General features: G+C 39.7%; 1 protein-coding gene across 1 annotated transcript in view; it reads right to left on the reverse strand.

The window, feature by feature from the left end:
• The window catches only part of LOC100029470 (proton-coupled amino acid transporter 1-like), a 36,534-nt gene extending 28,124 nt beyond the window's left edge, over positions 1 to 8,410 (reverse strand). Inside the window, exons 1-3 of the mRNA XM_001379176.4 lie at positions 7,982 to 8,410; positions 2,239 to 2,329; positions 983 to 1,071 (exon numbers count right to left, since the gene is read on the reverse strand). Coding sequence (XP_001379213.1) covers positions 983 to 1,071; positions 2,239 to 2,329; positions 7,982 to 8,184 — 383 coding nt within the window. The 5' untranslated portion in view covers positions 8,185 to 8,410. The remainder of the gene's footprint in view (positions 1 to 982; positions 1,072 to 2,238; positions 2,330 to 7,981) is intronic.
• Between the last annotated feature and the right edge of the window lie 14,166 nt (positions 8,411 to 22,576).

Raw genomic sequence — 22,576 nt, forward strand, 5'->3', positions numbered from 1 at the left:
AATGGGGATTCCAGAGGGCACAGTGGAAGGGGTTGGCAGCATTGTATTTGAATGTGGATGGAATTTAGAGATAGTTGACTGCTAGTGGGGATACTAATTGAGGAATATACTTGGTGAGAGTTCAATAACTATAGCAGTAACAATGAGTGGCAGATGAATAATAATGCTCAGCATAATGAAGTGTTATTGTCAGGCCAAAGTTAAGTGTGTAGGACACTAGTCACCCTGACTAGGGAGCCTCCAGGAAGGATCTTTATAGGAGGAAAACTGCCAAATAGCATGTGGTTCCATTAGAGGAATCATTGGTTATCATAATTGAAAGGCCATTTATTCTAATGTCTCAATTTACAAATAAGAAATCGGTTGAAAAAGAAAAGTAATTTCCTAAAGGTCACATAGTCAGTGAACAGAAGTTCTGGGATTAGAACTCAGGTCTCTTGGTTCCTGGGCCAGAACTCTATATATGCTGATTCATGGATTCTAAATTTTAGGCTGATTAAATCTACTAGTCTGGCACAATTCTAATAGTAATAGCTGGCATTTATACAGAGTTTTTAAGGTTTGAAAAATACTTTACCAATATTTTAATAAAGCTACTATCTCCATCTTTTGAGGTGAAAAAAAAATGAAGATTCAACTACTAAGTATCAAAGGCAACATTTAAACACAGATCTTCTTAGTCCAAGTCCAGTACTTCTGGAGGGCATGTAGGAATAGAATTCCTTCACAGCAACTAGAGATGAAGTAGGCATAGTTTTGAGAGGGTACATTTGGATACTAGACAGGGATCTAATTTTGTGTTTCTGTTTTTAAAAGTTCTTGAAGTAGGTATGGTACATTTTATTCTATTTGAGAGACAGAAGTGAGATTGTTTCAACTAAGCTCTAGAAGAATCATAAATATGTCATGTTAAAATTAAGTAGACAAATGAAACATGGCTACATCAATGCACACAGTACAGAGAGAAGTAAATGTATCTTACCTTTGGCAGAAGTGGTTAGCACACTTCACCAGGATGCCCATACAGTGCACTGCCACAATGCCCATCACCAACAGACTGAGAGGACCCATCTTTAAGGAAGAGTTTGTGGAGGGAAGGGAAAAGAAAAGGTGATAGTTATTAAAACCATAAGAAGAAGGAATGGCTAACCAAATACTACACTGTTATAGCTTCCTTCAGGAAACAACCATCTGGGTGACCCAGTGAAGGGGGAAATGATGAGGATAAAGAGGAAATCCTATGAAATGGACACTAGTAGCAACTCTAGTTAGGTATTATTTCCTTAAGGGAAAAAAGAGTAATGTGTTAATAACACATTAGTGGAGTACTAAAGACAACCTTTGGCTAGAAGAGACTCAGATTCTAGCCCAAATTCTTCTTTTTGTTTATCCTTTATTTTTATTTTTTTTCTAAACCCTTACCTTCTGTCTTGGAGTCAATACTGTTGTGTACTAGGCAATGGGGGTCAAGTGACTTGCCCAGGGTCACACAACTGGGAAGTGTCTGAGGCCATATTTGAACCTAGAACCTCCCATCTCTAGGCCTGGCTCTCAATCCACTGAGCTACCTCGCTGCCCCCTTGTTTTTCATTTATTAAGTATTTATTTTAGACATAACATTAGGTTAAGTATTGACGTGCAAATAGAAAAGGTAATCTAATCTCTGATCTCAACGAGCTAATATTGCAATGAGGGAGACACCACATGGGATGGATTCAAGGCTCACCACCATTCTAATTGCCCTCCTCTGGACATTCTTCACCTTATTAATGTCTTTCCTAAACTGGTGCCCAATATAGAACTTAAAACCATAGATATGCCCTAATTCTTCTAATTCACTGTATGATCTTCTCTTCTCAGGGCTTTAACTCCATCTGGTTAAAAAAAATGGCAGAAGGGAGGAGGAAGTAGACTAGATAACCATGACCTCTATTGTCTCTTTCAGTTCAGATTCAAAGTGTACCACTTTGGGATAGGTAAGGGATCAACCAAATACACCTTGATTTTTTTTTAACCGAGTTTAATAAAGATTTAATGTTCTGTCTTTCTCCCAAGGTACTCTCTCAGTGTTCAGAAGGGTCTTACCTTTTAGAAGTTCAGTTAAGGAATAAACTTTCTCATCTCATTATTTTAAATGAATGAATGACTAAACAGACAAATAAAAGTGATACCACCCCCACTAATTCTTTGCCAGAGTGATGGGGTATTCCTCCCTCCCACAGTATAGACACCTCTTACCAAGAGCCCTGCATTCTTCACTGCCAGGGGCAGTCCCAGGAGACCTGTGCCAATATTTCCTTTCAACAAGTGAATCAAAGTTTGGAACACTCTGTAGAGAAGAAGACAAAGGAGAGTCAGTGTGGAGGGAGGAGTACCCCATGCTCATTTCCCTGGCTGCCATTTCAACACCTGGTTGGACAAAGCAACAGAACTGGTTTAGGTGGTACCAGGGCAATCTTTGAGCTACATTGTCCTCTCCTGGAATATCCGGAATTTATGATAATTATTACATCGACCGTCCCAGAAGCTCTATCCCCACAACTAGAGCAGAGACAGCCAAAGCTCAGAGAAGAACCATCTTATTGCATTTCAACTTGAAATTCATGTGGAAACAACTTGGAGACAGTAGTCACTTGAGATGAAGGTCCCATGGAGAATCACTGGACAATGGAATTGGCCTGAGGTGAATATCCTAGTAAAGAAATTCTCTTGTGTGTGGCCACATATTAATATGTTTGTGGGTGGGCACCTGAGAAGGAGATTGGAAACTGAGAGAAAATGGGTAAAGGAGAGAGAGAGAGAGAGAGAGAGAGAGAGAGAGAGAGAGAGAGAGAGAGAGAGAGAGCTCAACAAAGGAATGAAGACTCAGAGACAAAGAGTTAAAAAATATGGGCTCCATCATGCTTGCTCCTCTGATGGTATTGAGAGAGAGAGCTGCATGTGTTCCCAAACTTTTACTAAAGAATCATGGGAGGTAGCTAATGAACATGTGGCATGGCATAGGATTTAACATTGGTTCAATTGACAATCATGTAATCATAGAGGAGGAGGTTAATCAAACATGTGACTTGTTAAGGAATGTGGTTTAACAATGAAGTAGCTAGTACCCTGTGTCAGCTAACGCCCTGCCCAGGAATTCTTTTGACCTTTGGACTGAAGATTTAGAAATACAATTATCAATAAGTAACAAGACCATGTGTCTGGTCTAGTATATGTAGTACTTAGGTTACAATATCAATACATCAATAATACTTTCAATATGAGAATATTCCTGGGATGCTCCATCTTGGAAGTTGAAGAGGACTGAGTGACTGAAGGTCTGATGGCTAGACCCACTGTGTAAGCTTAAGACAAAATGAATATAGGGAAATATAGCCTCCATATTCTATGCCATTTACTTTCAGAACTTCATAAATAAGCCATCTTTTCCATCCTGCACCCATAAGCAGATTAATCTTTCTAATGCAAAATCCATGTCATTCTCTTGCTCAGACCTTTCAATGGTATAGCATCGCCTAAGGATGAAGTCCAAATTCCTTAATCTGATGATATTCTAGACCTTCAACAATTTAGCACCATTTGACCTCTTTATCATTACACACACACACACACACACACACACACACACACACACACACCTCTTATATATTCCAGCTAAAGTAGTAAATTAAATTGTTTCCAGATGTATCCTATGCTTTAACATTTCTATTCCCAGCATTCTTCATCCCTAGAATGACTTTCTCTCTATCTTATGCCTCTGTCTGCTAGACATCTACCCACCCATCAAGATCCAATCCAAACACTGTATGATCTATGAAGCGTTCTCTGACTCTCCCTCCTATTCCATTGAAGTGGAACTAGAAATGATTTTTCCCTTCAAGACCACATAGTACTTAGGCACAGATTAGGGCAACATATGTTTTATTCCTTTGTGTGTGTGTGTGTGTGTGTGTGTGTGTGTGTGTGTGTGTGTGTGTGAATTCACCTGGTACAATTTATTTGAGGACAGACTGTGTGTACACATTTATACAATGAATTAATCCATGCTGTATATAGAGAAGGATAAAAAAGAGAGCAAGAGAACAGCAAACAACAGATTACTGGACGGTTTGCAGCCTGGTTCTGCCACTTAACTGTATACCTTGGGCAAATCACCTAATCTTATGAGCTTCAGTTTCCTCCTATGTAAAATGGACATACTATTTGTATGCTTATCCCACAGGGTTGTTATGAGGCTTAAATGAGATATAAATGCTGCTCTTCATGAACCTTAAAGACACTATCTGCCATTATTAATAACAAAAGAAATCTCTAATAGTCTTAGAAGGATTGTGAAAAAAGCAGTGATATCTCTAGGTTGTAGGAGACCAGGGTTACTGAGGCCAGAGAGATAGAGTTCTATATTCCTAGGGTTGGCAGGGATCTTAGAAAGCCATGTAGTACATTATCCATTTCTCAGAAGAAGGGGTCTAACCAGTCAGCCTACAGAAATGATCCCCTATGGAGAAGGAGGCGGAGGGTCCAGCTTTTGTAGACACCAAGGAAAGGGCCTTTAGCTCCCATGCCAGTCCAAACAGAGGGTGATTGGAAAATAACAGTGACTTAACGGCTGCTTTTGACATAGTCTTCTGCAAAGAGTGAAAAATCAAGACCCAGCCTCCTGCCCAAAAGTGGCCCAGATACTTGTGAGTGAGTAGAAATGACTTCTGTTGAGCTTTACTCTAACTTCTCTGTAGTTGGTTACAATGCCAGAATGGCAGGAGCCTTGCGAACACAAAAGAACAAGAGAACCAGCTAGCTCTTAGAACAAGGAATGTCAGGGTTGAAAGGGCTCTTGGAGGTCATCTAATTTACATTTCATTTTACAGATGAGAAAACTAAAGCCCAAGAGTTTACATGACTTGTCTATGGTCATCCAGGTAATAAGAGCAAACATTTGCAACTTGATCTTCTCCAATTCTCTCTCTGACTTAAAATTCAGTGTTCTTTCCTCCAGCAACTATTATGCAGCCAAATGGCTAGAAAGAGGGTGGGGTTTGTCAAAAGTTATGGGAGTTGGAGCAGCTAGGTGGCTCGTGCATTGAAAATCAGGCTTAGAGGCAGGGGGTCCTGGGTTCAAATTTGACCTCATATACTTCTTAGATGTGTGATCTTGAGCAAGTTGCTTAACCCTCACTGCTTAGCCCTTACTGCTCTTCTGCCTTGGAATCAATACTGGGTATTGATTCTAAGAGGAAAGGTAAGGGTTTGAAAAACAAGAAAGAAAGAAAAGTTATAGGAATTTTGTTCCTTCTGTATACACACACATGCATATACTTAGATATAAAATATACATTATAATAATATATAATATATATACATATATGATATAATGATATATAACATAATATATAAATATATTTTTTCTATATACTTTTAAATTTCTATTTAGTATATTTATATTTTATATTTAGGATAGATAGATTGATAGATAGATAGATACACACATACATGAAGTGAAAGGAGAAAGGGGAAGATTGGTGGTGTTCCTAGAAAACACATACTAGGAGCTAGGGACTAGGAGCTAGCTAAGCCTAAAACAAAATTTCAACAAATGTGCCCTTACCACTTGGTTAGTTGGAAAATAAATATCCATCATTTCCCTCCTCACCCTTGGGTAAAGGGAAACTGAAATGGGCTTCATGTGTAAATATAGTGTTTCTGAAGGTGAGGTCGAGAACTTTGTTCATGAGCTAAGAAAATTGATTTGGGGGGCAGCTGAGTGGCTCAGTGGATTGAGAGTCAGGCCTAGAGATGGGAGGTCCTAGGTTCAAATCTGACCTCAGACACTTCCTAGCTGTGTGACTCTGGGCAAGTCACTTGACCCCCATTGCCTAGCCCTTATCATTCTTCTGCCTTGGCTCCAAGACAGAAGGTAAGGATTTAAAAAAAAAGAAAGAAAATTGATTTGTTTTGTCAGGATAGAGGGTCCCTTTATCTCAGCAACCCAGAGCCCCTCTTTATACATCTAAATCCTGGAAGAGCTGAGGATCAATTAATTATTCAGTTTATTAGGTGGGAAGGAGAGTATCAAACACAGACCACCCTAAGCAGATGCCCCTTTTCATTTCCATAGGGAGACATGCTAGCCATAAAACCCCTGAATTCTCAAATGTTGGAGATTGGTTTCTTTTGTAAATAAGAAAGGGTAAATGGGTCACTTTTGAAATGTTTATTTAAGAGCCTGAGAGCTCAAAATAAGCTATTTCTCTTTGGAATACTTAATCTTAAACACTGATCCCAGCCCTCTTCAGCAACAGTTGGAAAAAATCCTGACCTAAAGATGGGGAAACCTACAGTCTTATCCTGGCTGACGGGATCATAAGCTTCCTGTGTGACCTCAGGTAAATCTCTGTTCTTTTCCAGCTCTGTTAAGTGAGGGGATGAACTCAAACAGATGACTTCTGTGGCTCATTCCAATGCTACAAATTGATGATTCTAGGTGACCCCTGTTTAAAGCACACTAGCAATCAAGTGTCACTCTGTCCCAGTTGGGAAATAATGAATTTTTTAAAAAAACCTTTACTTTCTGGCTTGTAAGAGAGAGAAAAGACAGGTAATAGCTTTTGCAAAAGTCTGGTGCAGGACTTTATAGAAGAGGGCTGGCGCATGCACAGAACTAAAAGAGAAACATTTCTAAGATAGAAGAGCAAGGACTAGGTAAACGGGGTTAAGTGACTTGCCCAGGGTCACAGATAAGAAGTTTTGAACCCGGGTCCTTCCACCTCCAGACCTGGCATGCTATCCACTGAGCCACCCAGTTGCCCTGGAGAAATACTTCTCTAGGACAGTACAAGATAACTAAATGTAATCTTGAATCAGGGCTCCCGAATGTGCCTAGTGTCCTTGAATTCTTCTATAACCCCAGGGGCTCTCCTTACAGGTTATCTGAATAGGCAAATGATGAAAAAACAAACTTCTATCTATCAGGCATCAACTCAAACTGTCTCCTTACACAGAGATCTGCATTGGACAATCCTTGGAAGAAAATAAAAAAATTCTTTCCCCAAGGAAAATCCTAACCTTTTGCTTCGGATGCATCCAAGACAGTGTCTTGAAGGGAAGAGAGGCTGCCCAGGAGCTTCAGAGAGAAAGCCTGCCCACTGACATTTGGTAGAATCTCTGCAGTTTTTACCTAATGAGAAGGTGGCTGGGAAGTCAGACCATCTGTAAAGTGGCAATTATAATCGTATTTATCTCCCCTTCCTAATGGGGTTATTTGAGCTATTAGTATTAATGCCAGAAATCCCCAGACTCTCTTGGATGCTCTTGTGGTCCCAAATTCACACAACATTTTTCTCTAGATCAAAAGGTTAACCTGGAGTTCATGAACTCATTTCAAATGTCAAATTAATATGTATTTATTAAATGCCTACTATGTGCCAGGCACTGTACTAAGTGCTAGAGATACAACGAGAGGTAATAAGTAAAAACAGTTCTTGTTCTCAAGGAGCTCATACTCTAATGGGGGGAAATGATTACCCAGAGGAGACACTGAGATTAAGGAGATATGGGAAAGGCTTCTTGTAGAATGCGAGACTCCCTGTTTAAACATTATTTTGAGATGAATTCACAGGCTTCCCGGCCGCCAAAGGGGTCTGCATCCCTCTAAAAAAGGATAAGAATCCCTGGTCTAGGTGGTTTCTTAGAGCAGCCTGGCTTTCTGCTCTACATACACTCAGAGCCTTTTAAGGGCCACACAGACAGAAATAAGTGTACAAAGCAGACCAAACGCTCAGGAGTGAGGCATTCTGATCTTAGCTTTGCAACTAACTTAATCTTTCCATACCTCAATTTTTTCACCTGTCAAATGGGGACAATGTGATATACCCCACTTCAACACTGTCTGCAAAGAACCGGAGGACAGCCCAGAGAATCTTGCAAACCCCAGCTAGAACAGCAACCAGGTCAACAAATAAGAAAGAGAGAAACAGCCACTTACGTTATCCCCTTGCCCTTCCGATAAGAGCCTGGGTCTAAGCCGTTGTTCCCACTTTCGGGGGAGCTCCCATCCCCTGAGCCGTAGTTGTGGTATTCTTTGTTCTGGAGCTTCCAGGTGCTGTCTGGAGAGGTGACAGTGAAGGCCACAGAAGCTTTGTTCTTTAGCTCCAGGTCTCCAATGGGATCTTTATTCAAAGTAGCCATGACTGCAGACTCCAGCAGTGGCTCTTAAAGTACTGATAAAGTGTGGGGAAAGAGTCCAGTATGGAGACAAAGAGGTGCTTCGTGCAGATGGACAATCACAGCCCAACTGATTTGTGTCTTCACAGGCTGTCTTCAGGAGCTTAAATAAGGCCCCGCCCAACTCTCCTGGGCTGACTCCTACTCTCCTTTCCTGAAGAGACCAAATGGAAGTGCCTTTTGATTTCAGATTCTTCCCTGGCTCTAAAGAGGAGAAAACAGAATTCCCTAAACCAATTCCTAAACTAAACGGGACTGAAATCCTTCTGCCCCCAAGCCCAGCTTCCTTACTCTTTGGACACATCCCAAATGACTTTGGTAAGACCAAACCTCCACTTTGCTTCTCTGGAAGCAATCAACGAGGATTTACTGGAGCACCTACTATGTGCTGGGCTCTCTTCTAAGACAAATAAAAAAAGAGAGATGGTCTCTGCCTTGAAGGATCTTACATTTATTCTCTGAGGGGATATACAAAATAGATACAAGATAATTGGGAGATGAATGCCAGCGGGCAAGAAAGAAACAAGAGTTTCCAAGAGAGCCCCAAAGGGTCTTCTTCAAGAGATACTTTCTGACTCTCTCACTTGTTAGTGTTTCCACTCCTGGCAATGCTTTGGTGTTTATTTCACAAAACGTCCTATATTTACATATAGGGTATTACCTTCTAGGAGAAGATAAGATTCTTAAAGGCAGAAACTCCTCTTTTTTATCTTTAGCCCTTCCCTCTAGACCTGGGTTTGAGTCCAGATTCATTAAATAATCATCAAGGAGTTAGCATAGCTTTATACTTATCAGACAGCAGATTAGGCCGATAGAGAGCAGTAAGATATTAGAATTTAAAGTAGATCTTGATGGGAAAAGGCAAGAGTTCCTTTAGCACCTTCATGGGAACCCTGCTTTCTTCCTCACTCATCTGATCCACATTATATGTGAGTCGCCTTCCTTCAGATAATTCTTAGGCCAGATTCCATCCACCTTCTTTCCTAAAATCAAAATGAAAAAAAAAAAAGTGATGGGGAAGGTCTGTCTTTCAAGCTTATTACTTCTGCACCATCAAAAAACATAAGAGAATCTTAGGGGGACAGCTAAGTGGCTCAGTGAATTGAGAACCAGGCCAAGAGATGGGGGTGCCTGGGTTCAAATCTGACTATTGATACCTCCTAGCAACACAGCCTGAGCAAGTCACTTAACCCCATTTGCTTAGCCTTTACCTCTCTTCTGCCTTGGAACTTAGTACTGATTCTAAGACAGAAGATAAGGATTTAAAAAAAGAGAGAGAAAATCCTAGTGCCAGAAAAGAATATCCCATTTAGAACTAGCAGGGTCCTTCGAGATAATTTAGTCCAGGGCTTCATTTTAGAGAGAAGGGAAATGAGACCAAGAAAAATTATATGACCTGGCTAGATTTCCACAGTTAGAAAGTAGCAGATTTGGGACTGTAACCTTAGAGTTCTAATGATTCCCTCTCACTGCTCATTCTGTTATACTATGTTGCCTCCAAATACAACATGGAATGCCAAAATTACAATGGACCTCAATTTATAGATGGATGGGGAAACTGAGGCCCAGAGAGACATTGTGGTATGGTGGTAAAGAGTGATGAACTTGAAATTAGAGTACCTGGATTCAACTCCAGTCTCTTGTACTTATATCCTTGCCTAAATCACTCAACCTCTTTGGGCCTCGATCTGTAAAATGAAGGACTTGGACTTGACATTTTCTAAGTTCTCTTCTAGCTTGAAATTCTATGATCCTATGAAGTGATTTATTCAAGACATTGCAGCCCTTTAATGGCAAAATTGGGATTAGAACCTCAGTTGTTAATTCTTAGTCTGCCAGGATTTAGGGAATTTGGGAGAAGAATGTACAAGTTCATATTTTTCCCACCTATAGAAAAATGGGGTTTCTAAAAGCCATAGACACATAAAAGGCACTCGCCAAGTTGGAGACATTGATTGTTAGCTCTAATGATAACCTGTACAGGAGGTACAAGGACTGGTGTTATCATGTAGATTCCCTTTAGCAAATATTTGCAAGTTCTCAAGGCAATTCAGGGGAATAGTCACTACCTGGTATCTATTTTTTAATTAAAAAAAAAAAAAAGCCCTAACCTTCTATCTTAAAAGAGCAGTAAGGGCTGGGCAATATTGGTTAAGTGACTTGTCTAGGGTCACATAGCTAGGAAGCATCTGAGGCCAGATTTGAACCCAAGTTCTCTAGACTCCAGGCCAGACTCTATCCAATGATCTACCTAGCTGTTCTTCTATCTCTTGTCTATTCCAGTATAGGAAAGGCAATAAGACTAACCTCAGAGAGGAAGGGACCTCCAGAGGTACCAGGGTGTAGAGGAAGGAGCATAGCATTTGGAGTCAGAAGTCCAGGTCTCTAAGCCTGACTTTGATACCAGTTGTTTGACATTCAGCCAATTCCTTCCAGTCTCTGAGCTCACTTTCCTCTGCTGTGAAATGGAGACAACTCTGGCACTCAGCTACTTATCACACAGGTAAGATGTGAGAAAGGTGTTTTGTAAACTGCAAAATTCTATATAAACATGAGCCATTTCTGCATTTAATATTCATGAAGAGAGATACTAGGTTTACTAGTGAGGAGGAAGTAGATGATTGCATTATTTGGGGATGCCTGATTCCTGGTCTAACCAAGATAAAATATTCTCCCCAAATACATTCCCGGATATACCACACCCAGAGGTTTACTAATGGCATTTGCCACAGTAATTGCTATCCTCTTGAATTCACTAAGGAGGTGTATGATTTTTCTGTATTTCCAGTAGGCTCCAACATACTTACAGCTTGACAGGGCTGGTTGAGAAGTTTGTTTGTTTTTTCCCCCTCCCGTTTCCTGCCCTCCTGGACTGGTCCCGAGTCCACTGTTTAGGAAAAACAGGAAGACTAAGAGCTCATACAGGGCTATAACTCTGGGCCCCCAACTACAAATTTCATTAGGGTCCCTTCCTGTCAATAGCCATACTCATTCTTCAGTTCCACTTCTGGTTTCAGTTCTGATTCTCTAGACCTGTCCAGGCTTCAGTTTCATTCTCACTGTGGAAGGTCTCTCTGCCCAGGGGTCCCTTCCTTTGATTAGTTAATCCACAGAGATTCCATTTGGAGGAAATGCCTAGGCCACAGTCATTCCTCTCCCAGCTCTGCTCTTGACTCTTCAGACTTCCTCCTCCAACTCTCTTCTCATCTTTTCTTTCTCTCTGTCTCCTTATGCTTCTCTGCTGTCTTTTAAATGTTGTTATCCCCCATTAGAATATAAGCTCCTTGAGAACAGACACTATCTTTGTTTGTTCATATTTGCATTAATTCCCAAATGCTCAGCACAGTGCCAGCACATACTATTAATGCTTCTTGACTTAACTTGAATTGCTTTTTCCAGTCATCTCTCCCTATCCTTCAACTCTCTGGAGTTCTGGAACCCCAATTACTCCCAGACCCTTCCATGTCTGGTTTCCTCTTACTGAAGTCAGTACCCAGTTGGAGCCTGGAAGAGATTTTCTACTTTAATTTCACCCATACCTTATGCTCTGCCCCAGATTATCCAACTGTTTCAGGCCCTCTCAGCAGTGTTCAGTAGTCACAGGTAGCTGGAGAGTCACAGGGCCTGGGATCTGGGAACAAAAGTAGGATGTCTAAAGCGCTTGGCCCTTCACTATGACCTTGAGATTGAGCAGTTGCTCAATGTCTCTGGACAAGGTCAAAAGTACTTCTGTCAACCAAACCTGGGGCCATTTCCTTCTTCCTGTAGACCGGGGTTAAGGGCAGTCCATCTTGCAGCCTTTCCTATATACACCCATTGGAGATATCTCTCAGAATAAGGCTTCAAATGCCACATTGTCAGGACCCACCACGTCTTGTGCCCTATTAGCCTACCCTAGAAGAACCCAAGTCCCCCTCCATGTCACAATATTACCAGCCTTCTTTTCTATTTTATTTTGGAGTTTATAAAATGATCGTTGAAAGGGGGCAATGTAGTCAATTACATTCTTGAAGGGCAGTACCTTGCATAAATACATTGTGAATGATATAGTGAACAAAATTTGACTAGTAAATCTGAACAATGGGACTTGAACAGGAAGGAGCTCTTGGATGGAGAACACTCCTCTCTCTGTGACTGACCTTTTAGAGATGGGTGGAAGCCATGTTACATCAGTAAATTACTCCTACTCACCAGAGAAAAACCACCCTCTGACATCCTCTAACAACAGGTGCCATCTGGGATGGACTGGTCCCACTTCAGTGAATATTCTGCCAAATATTTAAACAAGATGCCTTCCCTCCCTAGGGTTCGACAGACTTGGCTGCTCTATAAACCCCTACATTTGAGAAGAGCACACTTCCTCACTGGATAATGATTAATGCTAGTAAATTTCTACTTATAGTGAAGACAAATCTGCCACCCTGAAAATTCCTCCTTTTGGTACTGGCTCTGCCCTTAGTCCCAGCAAAATAAGCCTAAAACCTTTTCCACATGAAAACACTTCCAATATCAGAAAACATGAATTATATCTCCCCTGAATCCTTTCTTTTTTTCAAGTGAATTATTCCCAATTGCCTCCAACCAAACTTCATTTGAAATAAAACCAATTTTGAGTCTACTCTCTCATCCCCAATATACCTGAGGTGATATATAATGAGATGGAAATAACCATGGATTTTAAGTCAGGAGACCTGGATTCAAATATTGGTACTTGCACTTATTAGATAATGTGACTCTGAACAAGCCCCATCATAGTGAACATAGAGAAAGAGGAAATGGCCCCTGTGCACATGTGTCCACTGATGGTAGCAATTGGGTCTATCCTAACAGGTTAAGGCACTGGACTTGGAGTCAGAAAGTTTTGAGTTCAAACCCTACTTCATCCATTCATTTATTGTGTGACCCTGGGCAAGTCACTTAACTTCTTTGTGTCTCAGTTTCCCCACATGTAAAATGAGAGGATTGACTAAAGTGGCTTTTAAGACTATGACCTTATACTAATATGCTGACAGAATGGCTGATGCAGGGGTTGGAGGCCTAGTCAGTTTAGTTACACCTGAGTTCCTGAAAATGTGATTTGAGGTATAATGCCTTAGTACAAAAGTAAAAAAAAAAACACATGCAAATATCATTTCTCTACTTTAATCTACTCTACAATCCTTTTTAGGCTCCAAGACAATTGGCTGAAATGATGTTTTGAGTGAGACAGAGGAACCCAAGGGACATAGAAAAGGTTTCTTAATGTTTCATAAATTAGATAACTCATTAAAAGCCTAGCTCTTAGATCCATAAGTGTGAAAGAGATTTTTTTTTGTTCTAGCCCTGCTTTCACAAAGATAAAGTATTATTCCTATTTTACAGATGAGGCAACTGAGATTCACAAAAAGTGCACAAGGACATATGGCTGAGAAGAGGGGAAAAGAGGTGGCAAGCCTAGAATTGAGATCTCTTAACCTCCAGTGTAGTTTCCACCTACCACACCCAAAATATACTGCCAATGTCTAAAATCTTTTCCATCCACTGGAGATCACACAAAGAAGGGACAAAAAGTGGCAACAGTCAAGGAATATCCTCCCTCCTAGGCTAATTTTTGTATTTTTCATCTTTAAGAGTTAGGGTTTCTCTGCCCTCCCCCAGCCAGCACCCCAAACAACTGTTCTCTCTCATCTATTAGTTACCCAGCAGAAAGCTTACCTTATACCTTGATTTCACATGAACAATGAACCCAGAAGGTAAAACAGCATCAGAGTGTCTAGACTCTGTTATTATTTTTTTTTATGAGAAGTCCCCATACTCAAAATGAGAACCCAGACCTTACATGGTTCCTATGGGATGTGACTGGTAGTAGCTGATGGTTTTGAATCTCAATTGTTATTTATTATTTATATAACTTTAGGCAAGTCTCTCCCTTTCTTGAGATCTCAGTTTCTCCATCTATAAAATGATAGGGTTGAACAAAATGGCCTTACAGATTTCTTCTAGTACTAATCCAATGGGAATTTTCACTTCTTAATGCTCTTATCAGTTTTAAGTGGAAAGGGTAGCCTGGTTAACCTGGTACGGTCATGGAGTCTTGAGCTCCTGTTTTGGGATTCTGGTTAAATCTTCCTTCAGAGGGAGGGGAAATATCCACTGATATTTTGCTGAGAAGACTAAGGGCATCTCTTGGCTCATGATTACTGTTAGGGGGAAAAGGGGTTAATTTTTAAAGGGTTGGACTTGATTATTTAAGAGTTTGGCCACCAAGAATTTAATTAATTCCAAAGAGATTTTATTTAAAATTTCATTACAAAATGTAGAAAGAGTGAAGTAAGAAATCAGAGAGAGGATAAGGTAAGCCTAAACACTAAGTAATTTACTCCAGCACCTGGCTCAAAAACTAGGCAGGGGAGGGGGCAGCTGGGTAGCGGGGTAGCTGAGTGGATTGAGAATCAGGCCTAGAGACAGGAGATCCTAGGTTCAAATCTGGCCTCAGACATTTCCCAGCTATTTGACCCTGGGCAAATCACTTAACCCCCATTGCCTAGCCCTTACCACTCTTCTGCCTTGGAACCAATATTGGTTCCAAGACAGAAGGTAAGGGTTTTATTAAAAAACAAACAAACAACAAACAAAAAACTAGGCAGGGGAGTTTTGTCCTAAACGGGATAGGCCTCAGCCCTTGTAGCCAAGACCTGGGGAAGTCTCTTCAGAAAAATTCAGCAGTTAAAGGTCAGCTTTTCACTCACCACATGTCCACCCAGTCAGCAGATCCTTCTGCCCCTCTTCACCAGCCTCAACTCGAAAGCATGAAAAATTCCTCCCATCTCCACTTCCAAAAATGAAGACCCCATCTCATAGGAAGTGACATTTTCTCTTGTTCCTAATTCCATATCTACCAATCACAGTTGATGCTCTGTCCTAGGACTGCCCAGTTAGTCAATTCTGATTCATTACCTACTATCTCACATGTGGGTCACAGACCTCCCACTAAATGATTTAAGTGGGATGTTTATACCTTTGGTGAATAGATCCAACATGGGCAGATCTTCCCACTCAACTTTTAAGTATCGTGTTCACATTTGTGATTGAATCTAAAAATCGGCAGGTCTCCATACTTAACTTTTAAATAGGGTATTTACACTTATGGGGATTAAAATCTAAAAACAGACTTGAGTTACAATTTAAATCTTCACAATCAGGGAAGAGCCAAATCCAATTTTCATACTACTTTAAATAGGAGTAGTTAAATCTCAGCATCAGGGAGATGATTTGATTGCCTGAAACAATTGTGGATAAAATTGCCTCTACTTACTTAATTTAACAATTTAACTACTGTAGATAAAGTCCCCTTTTTAGTCCCTTTTGAACTAGACCAAAAAATGGAGAAAGTACATCTTCCCAGCCAACTGAAGAGATATAGAGATACCAGACAATGGAGACCAAATACCAGATATCAATCAGTGTGAGATTGAATTCTGGGCTCACTATAGGACTCTGGGGCCTAAATAACCTATATAATACCCACTGCACAATACACCCAACAAGTCAGTCCCAAAGCACAGTTAAATCATTTGTTAGATTTAACTTCTAAGCTCCTTGGTTTCCTCATCTGTAAAATGAGGAAGTTGGACCCTTAAGATATATGAGTCCTAGATCAGGAACTTAGTAGCTATGTGACCTAGAAAGAAGGTCATTTAAACTCTAAACATCAGTTTTCCTATTTGTAAAAAGCGATAATAACATCTGCCTTGGCTTCTTAATAGGGTAACGAAATCAAATAATATTTTAGAATCATAGAATCTTAGAATTAGAAAGGATCTCAGAAACTGATCCAATGTTTATACACCAACAGTTGGGCATCAATTTTCACTTGATGGCAATCTTAGTATTTTTTCAGATGACACAAAACCACAAGGAATGGCTAATTGACTGTATGATGAAATAAGGGTCCCAAAAGATAGCAATTTACAATAGAGTTTTGGGTTTTTTTTTAAGATCCTCCCCTTCTGTATTAGTATCGATTCTAATATAACATAATGTATTGTCTCTGTTTTTCTCTTTTAATTAGACCTTTTTTAGCTTTAACTTTGTCTGAGATTATTATTGCTACCCCTCATTTTTTTGGTCATTTGAAGCATAATATATTCTACTCCATTCCTCTATTTTTATTCTATGTGTATCTCTCGTTTTATTTTATTTTAATGTTTTTTTTTTACCCTCGCCTTCCATCTTAGAATCAATACTATGTATTGGTTCCAAGGCAGAAGAGCAGTAACAGCTAATAAATGGGGTTTAAGTAACTTGCTCAGGGTCATACAGCTAGGAAGTGTCTGAGGCCAGATTTGAATCTAGGACTTCTCATCTGTAGCCTGGCTCTCAATCCACTGATCCACAAAGCTGGCCCCTGTGTCTCTAGTTTTAAAAAGTATTTCCTATAAACAGCATATTGTTGGATTTTGGTTTTTAATCCATTCTGCTATATGTTTCCATTTTATGGGTGAATTCATATCATTCACATTCAGAGTTATAAGCATAAGTTGTGTATTTCCCTACATTCTATTTTTCTTCTCTGTTTTTCCTTGTCTCTCTTTTTAACTTCTTCATAAATCAAATTTTCCTCTAACTACTTTCTCCTTAATCCATACCCCTTCTTTAATCCCAACTTTATTTCCTCCTATATTCCTCTAAGATTCTCTCTCTTTTCTCCTCCTCTTACCCTCCTAGTTGCTCATTTATTTACCCTTCTATGAGGCCCTCTCTTATCCCTTTTTTACCCTCTTATTTGTTATGATAAATGGCAACTATTATTCCCTCCCTTGTCTTTCCCCTTGCCCTCTTTTTTCTTTTTTCCCCTTCTTTTCATACTTGGAAATTTTTATTTAATTAGTTAATTTAGAGTATTTTTCTATGGTTACAAGAATCATGTTCTTTCCCTCCCCTCCCATGACCCTCCTCCCATTGACAACATGCAATTTCACTGGGTTTTACATTTGTCATTGATCAAGACCTATTTCCATATTATTAATATTAGAAATAGGGTGAATGATCGTTTAGAGTCTACATCCCCAATCATATCCCCATCGACACATGTGATCAAGCAGTTGCTTTTCTTCTGTTTCTATTCCCACAGTTCTTCCTCTGAATGTGGATAGTATTCTTTCTCATAAATCCCTCAAATTGTTCTGGATCATTGCATTGCTACTAGTAGAGAAGTCCATTACTTTGGATTGTTCCACAGTGTACAAAGTCTCTGTGTACAATGTTCTCCTAGTTCTGCTCCTTTCACTCTGCATCAATTCCTGGAGATCATTCCAGTTCACATGGAATTGCTCCAGTTCATGATTCCTTTTGCCCTCTTTTTTCTTAATCTATATGCCTTTTTAAGATTCTCTTTTTTCATTTTTTATCCCTCACCCTCTTATCTTCTTATAACTTAAGAAAAATGTTGCTCTTCTCTATGCATGTATTATTTCCTCCTTTTCCCAGATCTGATAGGAATAAGACACTAGCATTACTATCCTTCCATCCCCTCTTTTCCTTCATTGTAACATTTCTTTCATTTATGACTCTTTTATATGGGATGATTATTCCAATTCATTCCTTTCCATCCAATTTAATTTTATTTTTTTAACTCAAAATCTATTATATTCAATTCAACCTCAAATCTTCTATCTACAAATGCTCCTTCAAACCTCCCAATTAATGATATCATTCTTAAGGTTTCAACATATTATTTTCCCATATGAGAAGTGCTTCATCTTAATAAACCTCATCTTGAATATTTTGTGTTTTGTTCTAGATACTGTATTAATGAACAGAACACTTAATGGTATTGGGAAGAAGGTAAGAGATAGAGAAAACAAATCATTTAATATCTATATTCTAAAAACTATAGGAAGGCTAAGGATATCTCCTGATCCTGGGTACTTGTCTACTCATTCACACATTATTGAAGATGAGTAATATAGATGATGGCATATTTACTGTGTTATAGTGAAAATTTTACCTTTTAAGATTGTTATAATATTAAACAATGGCCGCCAAGGAATTTACTTATGAAATTCCTAAAATGAAACACTCAAGTCAGAATGGGGTTTATGGAGGTTTAATCACAATGGGAGTAGGGACAAGGAGAGGGAGAGAAGGAGAGAGGAGAAAGGGGAAAGGGGTTACTCAACCTCTGACCAAGACAGAGGGAGTTTAGGCCCAAAGGGCCAAGGTGGAAGGAATCAGTCCTTGACTCACGTGACTGATCTGAAGGGAAGCTGTCTGTGGGCCTCCTCCCTGTCCAAGCTCCTCACATGAACTTGCTTCTAGCCCTGTCCACAGGAAGTGAGCGAATTTCTGAGGCTGCTCTCTCCGTCACTTCCTGTGCCTCACAAGTGCCAATGGTGGCTCAAGCTTGGCTTAGGACAGCCCAGGTGGGCAGTTAGTTATTTCTGATTTGTCATTGACTAGCACATGCCTGTGTAGTGTGGGTGTGCACAATTTTGGGTGCTAGACCAAGATGGAGATTTTAAAATTTACAATTGTCCTTAAATATCAAGTTGTCATCTAGAAGAAAGAACCCAAACTGGTTGTAGAGGGGAAAAAATAGGAATACTATTGTGCTATAAAAAATGGCAAGCAGGATGCTTTCAGAAAATCTGGAAAGATTTTTTTAATTGATGCAAAGTGAAGTAAGCAAAACCAGGGGAACATTGTTCACAGTAATAGCAATATTATATATCAGCTGTGAATGACTTAACTATTCCCAGCTATACAAAGATGAAAGACAATTTTGAAGGACTTAGAAAACAGGCTATCCACTTCCAGAGAAAGAACTAATAGATCTGAATAAAAATTGAAGCATTCTCTTTTTCACTCTATTTTTTGTGGGTTTTTTTGGGGGGAAGGTGTCTATATTTCCATGACTAACATGTTTTGCATGACTGCACATATAAAATCTATGTCAAATTGGCTGTCTTCTTAATAGAGAGTTAAGAAGGGAGGGAGGGAAAATTTTTAGAATTCAACATTTTAAAAAAGAATATTAAAAATTGTTTTTTACATGTAATTGAAAAAATATTTTTTAAAAAACAAAGGGAAAAATTAGAACAACTGGGTGGAATTTATAGGAAAACCTTATTTAAAGATGAGCTTGTTAATAATTAGAACTATTGGAAAATTGAATAGGCTTCCTTTTGAGGTAGTGAATTTTCTTTAAGTGAGAGCAGTCAAGCTTATGTTAGATGACCACTTTTCAGGATTACTGTAAAATGAGAATGCCTACATAGGGTGAGAGGTTGGAATAGATGAGCCTTAAGATTTAATAAGAAGCAGCTGTGTCTCCATGGTTATGTAAACCTTAAAATTTCTTAGACTTATGAATGTTGGAAATTTCCCCATTGGGAAATTTCATACTGGAAAAAATTTCCTACTGATAGTAAGAACTCTATTGGAATGTGAAACCCCTTGGCATGGGAGGATCCTTCTCCTCCCTACTTAAGACTACTTTAGGACAGAAACCTTTTGCTAAACAATGGAAAGGGTTTTGACCTATGCTTAAGCATAGAACAGGAAGTTCTTTGAGTCATGATTGATTTTAGAATTGATACAATAGAGATACTTGGAATGACAGAACCAGGTCTTGGAAAATACAATCTCCACCCTACTTAGAGTAACAGGATTTAGGAAGGACTGCAGCAAAGATCAAGATTTAATTATTTGAGAATATGACCTTCAACAGACATGTGCAAAGCCACAGACCTCTGGGCGGTCCTGGGTTAAACTAGAGCCACCATTGGCACAGGGGAGACATCAACAGTGATTGGTAGATGTGAGAACTGAGGGGAGGGAACATAGATGGTTTCCTTAAAGATAGCAGGGTCTGAGGACAGAGGGAGGAGAGTTTTTTTTGCTCTGAGAGATTTTGCTCTGAGGAGGTTTTGCTCTGAGGAGGTTTTGCTTGGGGAGGTTTTGTTCTGAAAGAGTCTGGAGGTGGAGGCCCCTGAGACTGTTTCTCCGTTTTGGTCACGTGAGTGATAGGGACTGATCTCTTTTCTTTGCCTCAGCTTTCTAAGGGCTTGGGCCTTTGGCCCAGCCTAAGGAGAGGGGGTATTTAAGTCCTATTTCCTTCTCTCCCCTTTCTCTTTCTCTCTCTCTCTGTCTCTGTCTCTCTCTCTCTCTCTCTCTCTCTCTCTCTCTCTCTCTCTCTCTCATACCTTTCTTCCTCCTGTTTGTAATTAAAAACTTCATAAAAGATGGACTGCTGACTTGAGTTTTCATTTAGGAATTACATAGCTGAATTCCTTGGCAACCTTAAATTAATATATATCAGTCTTTTAAAGTGATTTCCATGTCGCAGTTAGGAGGAGGAGATTCAGTCAGGAAGACCCAGTTCAAATCTGGCCTCAGATACTTTCTAGCTGTGTAACCTTGGGCATGTCACTTAACCTCTGATTGCATGATGACAGGATCAGTGTGGTCACAAAGAGTAGGACACAAATAACAAACATCCTATAATTTAGGAAGACAAGGTAAGTATTTCATCCCCCATTTTATAGAGGAGGAAATAGGTTCAGAATTGTTCAGTCATATAGCCAGAAAAACTAGGACTTGGGTCTTCTCCCTAGTCAATCCAATGTTCTTTTCACTACCCTGAAGAAAAAAAAAACCAATGAGTTGCTTTGCTGCCCCCACCCCAGGGCCAATCCCAGTTAATAAGTTCTCTGAAGATGGAGAAAAAGGTTTACCAAATTTGTACATCTCCCCCATAGTAACAGGAAATATTTTCAACTCACTTTTTTTTCCTCAACCTCCCTCATCTTCAGCCCTTAACTGAGGATAAAGTTGTTCTTCCACATCTAGGACTGCTGAGTAATAAATGTTGACAACAAGAACTCCTTAAGTCTCTCCTTCTCTTCCTCCCTTCCACTCCAAGGCCATCCATCCTCACATTCACTTCATCACCCAGTTTCTTCTGATGCAGCGTGATTGCAGTCATAAAAGTCTTACAAACCATTACCTGAAAGAAAAACTTAACAGGGCAATTCTCATTCCAAAAAAGAGAAAATTTTGTTGTCTTAAAAACCAGCCACTTCTAATGTTCCCATTATGTTTAGCCAGAGAATGAGGATGGAATGTTAGAAATCCAATTTTAAAGATTATATAAATACTGTATTTAACCACTTAATAAATTCAAAGTGCTGGGGCAGCTGGGTAGCTCAGTGGATTGAGAGCCAGGCCTACAGACGGGAGGTCCTAGGTTCAAATCTGGCCTCAGACACTTCCCAGCTGTGTGACCCTGGGCAAGTCAACTGACCCCCATTGCCTAGCCCCTACCACTCTTCTGCCTTGGAGCCAATGCACAGTATTGGCTCCAAGGCAGAAGGTAAGGGTTTAAAAAAAAATTTAATTAAAAAAAAATTCAAAGTGCTAAATGTTCACTAGGACAATGACAAGGTCATATCCTGTTATGCATTTTCATTGACAATGGGCAAATCATTAATTCACTGCTAAGCAGCTGAAAGGGATATAACTATGCATAAAACATAGTCTGTGCCCTCAAGAAGTTTACTCTTAGTGAAGGAAATTATTGAGTGGACTTTGATCACAAGGATAGAATGGAAACTCTGGTGCCCCCAGTAGTCAGCAGGAAAATCTAGCAATTGAGGTAATGGATCATGAGGTGGAAGGCAGGCCTGGGTTGCCAGGTAAAGGAAAAAGGAGACAGTTGACTCACTAGGTATGAAGTGTGTCAGTGGATGGAGAGAAAGTTTGATAAACTGAGGCAAGACCAGATTTCAGTCTCTGGACTTCTGTGTTGCTGCTGACTAATGAACCCACATGGCTGCTGTGGAACAGTAAGCTAAATTGAGAAGCTAGAAAAGTAATCTGTCTCTCTCATCTTCCTTCCCTTCTGCTGCCTATCAATTAATCATAATAAAATCATAAAATTTGCAGCCAGCCTCAAATTTTTAATCTAACATTCTAGTAAAGGAAATATAATGTATACATAAATATAGCATATAGTAGAATATAAAGCTTAAGAGACTAGATTGTTAGCTTTTTGAGGTTTTCTTGGCAAAGATATTGTAGTGGTAGGCCATTTCCTTCCCCACCTCATTTTAAAGAGGAGGAACTAAAGCAATCAGGGTTAAGTGACTTGCCTAGGGCCACACAGCAAGAAATATCTGAGGCTAGATTTGGACTCAGGAAGAGGAGTCTTCTTGGCTTTGGACCTAGTACTCTATCCACTGTACCACCTAGTTGCTCACCTGGCACATAGGTGGCACTTAAGAAATGTTGATTAAATGATTTTTTAAGAGGGATATAGAGGGGGCAGATGGGTAATTCAGTGAATTGAGAGCCAGGCCTAGAGACAGGAGGTCCT

Source organism: Monodelphis domestica, chromosome 1, assembly GCF_027887165.1.
Source record: "Monodelphis domestica isolate mMonDom1 chromosome 1, mMonDom1.pri, whole genome shotgun sequence".
Taxonomy (NCBI): Eukaryota; Metazoa; Chordata; class Mammalia; order Didelphimorphia; family Didelphidae; genus Monodelphis; species Monodelphis domestica.